The 10,605-nt window shown below is 48.6% G+C and overlaps 1 protein-coding gene across 1 annotated transcript in view; it reads left to right on the top strand.

Moving 5' to 3' along the window:
* vav3 (vav guanine nucleotide exchange factor 3) overlaps nucleotides 1–10,605 on the top strand; it is a gene marked incomplete at its 5' end in the record, with an annotated part of 74,642 nt that overhangs the window by 43,632 nt on the left and 20,405 nt on the right. The window contains 7 exon segments of the mRNA XM_084443244.1: nucleotides 233–318; nucleotides 583–715; nucleotides 3,128–3,237; nucleotides 5,241–5,342; nucleotides 6,192–6,283; nucleotides 8,635–8,657; nucleotides 9,570–9,603. Of these exon segments, the coding sequence (XP_084299370.1) occupies nucleotides 233–318; nucleotides 583–715; nucleotides 3,128–3,237; nucleotides 5,241–5,342; nucleotides 6,192–6,283; nucleotides 8,635–8,657; nucleotides 9,570–9,603 (580 nt within the window).

The following is a 10,605-nucleotide window of genomic DNA, read 5'->3' as shown; positions in this document are numbered from 1 at the left end:
CATTTAGTGAGGCCTCCCTCTCTCTCCCTCTCTCTCCCTCTCTGTCTTTTTCTCTCTCCCTCTCTCTCCCTCTCTGTCTTTTTCTCTCTCTCACTCTCCCTCTCTCTCTCTCTCTCTCTCTCCCTCTCTCTCACTCTTTCTCTCTCTCCCTTTCTCTCTCTCTTTCTCTCTCTCTCTCTCTCTCTCTCTCTCTCTCTCTCTCTCTCTCTCTCTCTCTCTCTCTCTGGTGCAGAATCTGTGTCTCAGTAACTACGGGCGACCGAAGGGAGATGGGGAGGTGCGCGTGTCGTCGGTGGACAGACGGGCCAAACAGGACAGGTGAGGTAGCGCGTCTGGAACATATAGCTCTAATCCTCCCCTCCTCTCTTCTCTTCCTCCTCTCCTCTCCTCCCCTGCCGTCCTCCCCGGGGCCTGTGTTTACACAGACGCCCGTAACTGTGCGTCTAAATGTGCATCCCCATCTGTGTCCTCCATCTCTGTACACTAGAGCCACTGCTGGTAATATTCCTAACCCTCTTTTGTTTACCTAAAGACATGGAAGGTATGCGCACGTACCAGACTGTTCCGTTCGTCTTGTCACAGGCACATTTTCCTGTTTGACGCCGCCGTGATCGTGTGCAAGCGGCGCGGCGACAACTACGAGATGAAGGACGTGATCGACCTGCACACCTTCAAGATCACCAACAACCCCACGTCCGACAAGGACAACAGAAAGGTCTGGGTCCACAACGACGCCCTCTGATGCGTTTCCTGTTTCAGTTCAGTAACACGCCATGCTGTCCTTATATTCCCGTCAGCGTGACATCATATGAGGGGAACATGAGGAGGAATCAAATCCACGAATCGGGGGGGGGGGGGGGTGTACATGGGGTTAAGACTCAACCCTGCCGTTAAAACTTCTGCCATAAGGAGCGTTGGGTGAAGCTCCGACTCAGACTTGACAGGACTTTTTGTTTTAATTCATAAGAATGCCACTCAAAACATTAACTCATCTTCGTGGAGGCAGCTTGAGAAGAGATCGTCCCAGAAAGCAGTTCAGACACATATTCAGATTGCCTTGTGTGTTTATGACTGTAATATGATCTCTGCAGCGCTTGAGGTACTGAACAGCTTGGCTGTTTCCCAGATGGTGTTTTTATTCAACATTGCCATGTGATTGATGGCACATGCACACACACGCACGCACAAACACACACATGCACGCACATACACGGACGCACAAACACGCACATGCACGCACAAACACACACACACACATGCACACACATGCACGCACGCACAAACACGCACATACTATGGGGTGTGATTCGTGCCAGCGTAACAAACACTCAGTGCTTTCGTCGCCTGCATTGCGTGTATAAAGGTACTTTGGCGAGCTGATTAATAGGCGTGCATATGCGCACGCGTTACGAGTCGCTCGCATTCTCAGAGAGTGACGTGTAAAATGTGCCTTGCCATTTTTGCGCACATGCATGTACTGTAACGTTTGCACGCTCGTGTTAAGTCAGCGGGCACTAGAAGCTGCGAGCGGGGCTCATTTGTCCATATTGAATACAAATTAAGAATATTTATTTGCACTCAATCAAATTCCAGGACCCTCCTTGCATAACTTTTCCTAGATATGTGTCGTTTTATCTCCACTATCGCTACATTTTGGCTGTTCGAACTGGTGCTGATGGTGCTGCAGCGCCCTCTATTGACAAGAAACACGTGTATCTGAACATTTGTTTTAAATTGCGAAGAAAGAGTCATTCAGATATTATGCTTTATTAAAAACAAGTTGCTTAACATGTGCGAATTCCATTTATTGAGAATGCATTACCAATTGGCAAGGACGAGATTAGAACCAGCTATGATTTAAAGGCAACTGACCTTACACGTGCGGCCGCTAACACGTCTGCTGCGCAAGCAAGGCACTGGCACGTTTGACACGTCGCTATGCAATTTCTGCACACATTACAAGACGTACGTACGTACGTACATCTATGATTTTACCAAACTGTCATGTGTAGTGTTGGTGTCGCATATGTGAGGCGCATCTAACCTGTAGTGTTGCCGTCACGCACACGATGCGCAATACGTGTAAACAACATGTGCACAGCGTCTGCGTTACAGGTACGTTACAGCTATGAGACGTCTGTCTCTCCATTGTTTGTCAATGGAAATTATACACGTGCGTTTAGACGTTTGATGTCATTGCGTCTTCTTAAGTAGGCGCAAGTCAAACGTTTCAGTATGGTGTGCTGGCACTAATCACACCCCATACACATACACGCACACACGCGCACACACACATGCACGCACACGCAAACACGCACACACACGCACACACACAAACACGCACACACACATGCACACACACACACGCACACACATGCACGGACACCTGCAAACACAGAAACACTCACACACACACACACAAACAAACTCTGTCACGCATACACACACACACACACACACACACACACACACACACAGGGAACGCCCGGCAAACTGTAATAAAGAAACAAATAGTGATAGGAGATGGTGCATGGAGCCAGGTCTGGCCAGAGCAGAGTCGTCTGGCTGGTAATGATTCTGTGAACAGTGGCCCGTTTGTTCTGAGATTAAAACCAAGAGTTATCGGCCTGCTTCCCCGACCCTCTCGCTCAACCTGCTGTCATCCACACAAGCCCCCCCCCCCGTCATTCCTCGCAAGTGGAGGAATGACGAGCCGCTGAAGTGGCCAATCAGCTGTGATTAAAGGCCCCGCTGTCCACCGCTGTCTGGAGCTGTATGCTCTGGGTTGCATGGACTAACCCCTCCCCCCCCCCCTCTCTCTCTCCCTCTGTCTGTCTGTTTCTCTCTCTCTCTCTCTCTCTCTCTCTCTATGTCTCTGTCTGTCTGTCTGTCTCTCTCTCCCTCACTTTGTCTCTCTCTCTCTGTCTCTCTCTCTCTCCCTCTGTCTCTCTCTCTCTCCCTCTTTCTCTCCCTCTTTCTCCCTCTCTCTCTCTCTCTCTTTGTCTCTCTCTCCCTCTCTCTCTCTCTCCCTCTCTCTGTCTCTCTCTCTCCCTCTCTCTGTCTCTCTCTCTCTCTTTCTCCCTCTTTCTCCCTCTCTCTCCTCTGTCTTCTCTCTGCTCTGAGACAGTGGTCCCATGGATTCTACCTCACGCACAACCAGGGACAGTCTGGCTTCGAGTTCTTCTTCAAAACCAAGGAGCTGAAGAAGAAGTGGCTGGAACAGTTTGGCATGGCCATGTGAGTGCACATACTGCACATGAGCGTGCACATGTGTAAATGCAGGCGTGTGTGTGTGTGCCTGTGAGTGTGTGTGTATGCTCCTGTGTGTGTGTGTAAGAGACAGTTGGTGTGTGTGTGTGTGTGTGTGTGTGTGTGTGGTCTGCAATGTATCAATCAATCTTTATTTATATAGCACAAGTCATACACAAAGTGCAACTCCAAGTGCTGAACATAAAAAAGCAGGAAAAGAAAACAGACACAATACAAAACAAATAATATATACATATATATATATATATATATATATATATATATATTACAGAACATACAGGAAGCAGTTAGATTTAGTACACTCTGTATGTCTGTCAGAGCTCTGACAGGCCACCTGTCCTGTTCCTCAGGTCTGACTCTGATCACATGATTCATCAGTGACACAGTGGTGAACTCTAGGAACAGAGACGCGCAGGGCTGACGCAAAACACACACACACACACACACACGCACACACACACACACACACACACACACACACACACACACGATACATCTGAGCTGTGATTATACCCCCCCCACACACACACAGACACACACATTGTAAACCCACAATAAAACCGTCCATTTACATTTTCCTCTGCCACAATGTGTCTGTGGGCTGAACATCCACTTCTACCATCAACCATTCAGGGGGGGGTCCTGATACATTATATCATAGAGAATAATAAACATTGTCTTAATAAACACCACCGCACCGTAGCAGCCAAGCACGACGCTGTTGACGGAACAAGCTAAAGGGAGGATTGGCTCGCCTGTCACAGCCAGGCTATTTTAGAGAAGAGCCGGATCAAAGGATAGAAAATGATTAGACTCGTTGTTGACTCTGATAACAGCGTCTACAATTAGACCACACCAGGGGGCCCGGGCAGCTGCTGCTGGGAAAAGTAAACAAGGAAATAGAAGAGAGAATAAAAAAAAAAAAAGTGAATTTAGCAATCCGATCACGTTAGACCCGGTGGGGACGTTCACCGAACAGAGACGAGACAAGCAAGCGAAGGAGGAAGAAAGAAATGGAGGATAAAAGAGAGGGAGAGAGGGAGAGGAGGAAGAAAGAAATGGAGGATAAAAGAGAGGGAGAGAGGGAGAGGAGGAAGAAAGAAATGGAGGATAAAAGAGAGGGAGAGAGGGAGAGGAGGAAGAAAGAAATGGAGGATAAAAGAGAGGGAGAAAGGGAGAGGTGAAACAAGGCTGCACTCGTTACAGAGAGAGCGGAGACAACGGAACGGCTGGTTTGACTACAGGGACATGAATGGGTTCCGGAGGGAATGAATGGGTTCCGGAGGGAATGAATGGGTTCCGGAGGGAATGAATGGGTTCTGGAGGGAATGAATGGGTTCAGGAGGGAATGCGTGGGGTCTGGAGGGAATGAATGGGTTCAGGAGGGAATGCGTGGGGTCTGGAGGGAATGCGTGGGGTCTGGAGGGAATGAATGGGGTCTGGAGGGAATTAATGGGTTCTGGAGAGAATCAATGGGTTCTGGAGGGGCTTTTGAAGAGAGACACTCCCGCTGCTCGACGAGTCAATCAGTGAGTTGGCGGGCGCCGGCAGCCTAGTCTCCCCGCGGTACGTGTGGTCTCTCCCCTGGCCCAACTGACGACGATCCAATGATCATAGGGTCGGTGGTCCGTGGGCAAGACACTGAACCCCAAATTTCTCCCAATTACTTCTCTGAATGAATTCTCTCTTCTATTTTCTTGTTTACTTTTCCCAGCAGCAGCTCCTGGCCCCCCTGGTGTGGTCTAATTGTAGACGCTGTTATCAGAGTCAGTCAGAGGCTGGCACCTTGCATGGCAGCTGCCGCCATTGGTGTGTGAATGTGTGTGTGAATGGGTGAATGAGAGGCCTTCATTGTAAAGCGCCTTGGATAAGTGCTTTATAAGTGCAGACCATTTACCATTTACCAGATAGTGCCTTTGTTTTTTGAACCAATCTTTTCTCGTTTTCTCTCTTCTCTCCCTCATGTCTAGATCCAATATCCGTCCCGAGAACGGCAACAGTAACTTCCACGACTTTCACATGCACACCTTCGAAAAGATCACTTCCTGTAACTCCTGTTACATGCTACTGAGGTGAGTGTCACACACTCACGCACGCATGCACACACACACACACACACACACACACACACAGGCCTGATTCATAGTCGACGTAAACAACGCAAGCTACGTGTTTTGTTTTGTGGAAACACAAGGAATTGCACTATTGCTTGCGTCAAGTGACAAATTTCGGCATGACACACGCAAGGACGCAACGAGATCTTGCATGGCCTTGCGAAGCTTGCATTGCTTGCACTTATGTAGTTTGCGTCGACTATGAATCCAGCCATACACTCACACACACACACACACACACACACACACACACACATGCACATACATGCGCACACAACTAAAGCACTCCAAAACCAAACACAAGGATCCACAGAGATACTGACTACATTAAAAAAAAAGCTGTTCTCTTTGGGACGCGTTCAACACCTTTATTGTTGACCTAACCTGAGAGACCTGGGCTGAACCTCAACGCCTGGGATATGCACCATGTTTGATGAGCATCACAGGATGTCCATAACACGGCCGTGCGTGAGCCTCCTTCTGGGGGTGGGGGAGCATGGTGGGCTCTGCTTCGGCCAGCAGGGCGGCGTGGCGGAGCGTGACAGGAGCGGTTATGCAAAGGGCAACGACACCACGGGCTGTCTATTTTTTTTTCTTTTTTTGGGGGGGGAGGTTGCGGGGGGGGGGGGGGGGGGGGGGGAGAGACGGGACGGTTTGACGACCTCGCCCCCTGGGGAACTTTGGACGGACACCAACGGCTGGTCTTTTCATCGCCTCCCTCACTTCCTCCTCCTGCTCTTCTTCCTCTCATCCTCCTCCTCCTCTCCAGTGGAAGGTCATGGCTGTTGTCTGTGTGACTGTTTTCAGAGGCGTGTTCAACCAGGGGTACCGCTGCTCCAAGTGTGGCCTGGGGGCCCATAAAGAATGTCTGGGGAGGTTCAGCACATGTGGGAAAACAGGTAAGAGAGAGAGAGAACACACACACACACGTACACAAACACACACACACTCTCACACACATGTACTGTACACATACACAAACGCACACACACACACACACACACACACACACACACACACACACACACACACATCTATACACACACATACCTACACAAACACACACACTCAAGCGCCATACTGTAGCACATATTGCCACTCTAGTTTATAGAGCAGCCTGTGATATCTCTCGTGTGTGTTGTAGCGTATTCGACTGACGTTCGTCTGAAATGATTACGGTCGTGTGTGTGAGATGGTCGTGCCGTCCAGCAACGCTCTGCAGAAGGCGTCTTTAACCTCGCACATTAAAACGCTGTACGGAGCATGACGGGCCCCGCCCACTGGCGCCAGGAACAATGGAGGGAGAGCATGACAGATTAGAGTGATGCTAGACAAACAGGTCCTATCAACCTGCACTGTGTACCTCTGTGTGTGTGTGTGTGTGTGTGTGTGTGTGTGTGTGCATAATATGTGCTCGTGTTAGTACGTGCTTGTCACAGAGAGAGAGTGAAAGAGAGAGAAAGATTAAGTATGCATGCAAGTGTGTGTGTATGTGTGTGTATGTGTGTGTGTGTGTGTGTGTGTGCATGCGTGCGTATGCGCTTCCGTGTGTATGTGTTTGTCACAGAGAGAGAGAGAGAGATTAAGTATGCATGCAAGTGTGTCTGTGTGTGTGTGTGTGTGTTTGTACGTGCATGTGAGCGTATGCGCTCGCGTGTGTATGTGTCAGAGAGAGAGAGAGAGAGAAAGAGAGAGAGAGATTAAGTATGCATGCAAGTGTGTGTGTGTGTGCTCACAGCAGAGGGGCGCGTGCTCCTGTTGGTCCTGGCATTCATACAGGTGATCAGGGCACAGAGGCAGTAAGGCCAGCGTTAGCCCCACCGGGTCATTGGCCGTCCCTTACCAGATTAGCCCCGCAGACTCCCCAGGACTCCTCCCACTCATCACTCCACGTACTGTACAAGTCTGCTTTGCTTTGTTTTCAGAACTAGAGAGTGGTAGCCTAGCTTCGTGAGACCACCCTGATCTCCAGAGATACCATTCTGTTTGTCTCACAAATCGATCTGGATGCTCTCCAAAGAGGTCGAACAGAAAACAACCTCGCCAATCAGCGCTCTAAGAGGAAATACAAACAGCTACGCTGGGCGGGTTTAGGTATGACGACGGTGAGGAGCGGTGGAAGTTAGTGCGTGATGGACGGTGATAGACAGATCGTTCATCCAATCACCTGTCAAGTATTTTTGAAAGTGCCTGCCCTTTTCCAAACAGTTTTCAAGATGGTTTTGAGAATGGTACAAAAAGTTAAATTCAGTGCAAAACAAGTAATAAGTAAAAAGTAAGTATTCTTGTCCAAGTATTTACTTGGACAAGAATACCTTTTACTTATTACTTGTTTTGCACTGAATTTAACTTTGCAAACCTATTGGGATTTTAAGATTTCAATTTTTGGGGCTTTTTACTTGACATAATTTTATTTATTTATTCATTTATTTATTTACTTATTTATTTTTAACAACGTAAAATACACATAATTACTATGTTGGTCAATGTTACGTAGTTGCCTAGAAAGGAAACTAATTTAGATTCACGCTTTGTCAAATATACACTTATCACCTGTGACATAATGTCTCGTATCAAAACAACAATTGCATCAGCGGACGTGAGGAGAACAGATAGTAGTTTACTACATCATTACTGAGCAGTACCTCCAGACCTTTCAAGGTGTGTGTGTCTGTGTATGTGTGTGTCTGTGTGTGTTTTTCACACTGACTGTGTGTGTTATTGTTACATAGAGTCCCTGTAGACCTCTTCCCCTCCCTGTTATCAGCCAGATCTCCATGCGTTTGAGCAACAGGTCAAAGTTCGCAAGCTGCTAGCAGAAAGGCAGGCCTGGAGGAGGGAAGGCGTGTGTGTGTGTTTGTATGTGTGACACTGTGTGTGTGTGTGTGTGTGTGTGTGTGTGTGTGTAGGTGTGCGTGGGTGTGTGTGTGGGTCTAAGGGGTGTAGCCTATCCCGGGGGAGCCAATGAAACAAACTCTCGAAGCGAAAACATTCGTGGGCCCTGCCCCCCCCCCCCCCCCCCCCCCTCCTCCTTCCCCTCCCTCAGTTGTTTAGACTCCTGTCAGGTAACCTCAGCAGAGCAAAGCAAACACAGAGCGTGAAGAGAACAGACAGGCCCAGGAGTCCGGGCTCCACTAATGAGGGAGTGCTTCCACGCTGCGAGTGTGTGTGTCAGCGTGCGTGCGTGCGTGTGTGTGTGTGCGCCCACTTTGTAAACCACTCATCATGCCTGTTTTCAAACTTATTTCAGATCCCGGCACCTTCAGAACTCAGGTGAGCTACTCTGCGCGCGTGTGCATGCACGTGCATGTGTGTGTGTGTGCGTGTGTGACGGGGGTAGTCGCCTACCTCCAAAGCTCTAGCACTCTTTGAAGACGTGTGTGTGGTTTTCCAAGGTTTTCCATTTGACTACTCACCTTAGCAGTTACGCTGTAGACCGCTTCTGGAGGTGACTGTAGCTGCTTTTGCCAAGCGCTAGCCGATATTTAGCCGCGACCTACATTTTAGAACTCTTTTTTGACATTGCATAGAACCTGTGCATTCATAGCAATACATTTTCTGGCAATGTGCGATAAGACAATCATCCCATTCTCGGGGAAGGCTATATTAGCTAGCCGTTACTATATGATATGCGGTATGTGGTTAGAATGTATCATGTATTCTAGCGTATGCAGGCTTAGCACAGGTCTGTTTGCAGAGATAGCGCACTGAAATATTCATGGTTTGTTTGCGGTGCAGTCATGCTCTAGACGGTCGCTTTCCTCAAACTGTTCCTCCGTGTTCAGAACATCTCGCTGCAATAAGAGACTCCCAATCATTTCTTTAGCATCATATCAGTGGGTGGGGCAGAAATGCATGTGCTGTTGATGCAACAGTGTGACCAGGCTATGTCAGTGTCTTTATATTATGTGTGTGTGTGTCTATGTGTGTTTATGTGTGTGTTTGCGTGTGTCTGTAGGTGTGTGTGTGTGCATGAGCATGTCGTTGTGTTATGTCAGTGTTTTTATATGTGCGTGCGTGTGTGTGTGTTTGCGTGCGTCTGTAGGCGTGTCTGTAGGCGTGTGTGTGCATGAGCATGTCATTGTGTTATGTCAGTGTCTTTATATATACGTGCGTGCGTGCGTGCGTGTGTGTGTGTTTGTGCGTTAGCCGGTAATGTTTGTTGTCTTCTCTGCTTCTCTGTAGGACAAATCTTCCCACGGGCGTCGCTCTGACCCAGGTTAGTGCATTCTGAACACACACCACAGCAATAAAACCTGCTAGCTCCTCATCTCTCCTCTATAATCCCTCTATATCCCCCCCTCTCTCTCTCTCTTTCTCTCCCCCTCTCTCTCTCTCGACCCCCCCTCTCTCTCTCCCTCTCTCTACCCCCTCACTCTCCCTCTCTTTCTCTCCCTCTCTTTCTCTCCCTCTCTCTCTCCTTCTCTCTACCCCCCCCCCCCTATCTCTCCTTATCTTTCTCTCTTAGTATGCACCATGGCATGCAGGATCCCACCATATCAAAGACACACAGCTTCACATTGTTTGTGTGTGTGTGTGTGTGTGTGTATGTGTCAGTGGGATTTCAATCACCCATAAACCTTTCAGCACCATTCTCCTCTCTCTGTTCCTCCCTCCGCTACGCTACGGAAAATCCCTATTGATTCACAAAGGCCCCTGAATCAATAGGCTCTCGATTGCTCTGGCCTGTTATCGTTTCATAATTCACACTCGCCTCGGTTTCTTTTGTTGGCTCGGAAGACGCACCATCCCACCCAGGGTCCGTTCTCACATAGACCGGGAATGGGAAGTTGTTTCCTCAGCAGTGATTGGCTCACACGGCGGTGTGTGGCATAGCTACAGTACGGCGAGAAGGACAAGCTAGCACACGCCGGAGCCGCCGACACGTCGGCCGTGCGCTGTCGCCAAGCAACGCGCTAACGCCAACACAAAACAAACAGGGACATGCTGTTCCTCAACCTACTGACAATAAAAAGAGTCTAGAGAGAATGTCTCTACTGTTTACATATTAAGCAGGTTTTAATATAATTTCACCTGCAACATTAGAGAGTTAGAGTGAAGTTACATAACCATGTTGAAATGAAGCTAACAGTGCGTTAGTCACTCGGGGCCAAGTGGCACGCGGGTCATTGTCTTCAGAGGGACATGTAAACAGATCTCTGAGCCAAAGAAGACATCACATGAGCTGATCTTTGATCAGATAGACCGAAACACTGATTAG

This window comes from Borostomias antarcticus, assembly GCF_949987555.1.
Source record: "Borostomias antarcticus genome assembly, chromosome: 9".
NCBI lineage: Eukaryota > Metazoa > Chordata > Actinopteri > Stomiiformes > Stomiidae > Borostomias > Borostomias antarcticus.
This window is presented reverse-complemented; position numbering and strand designations above follow the sequence as displayed.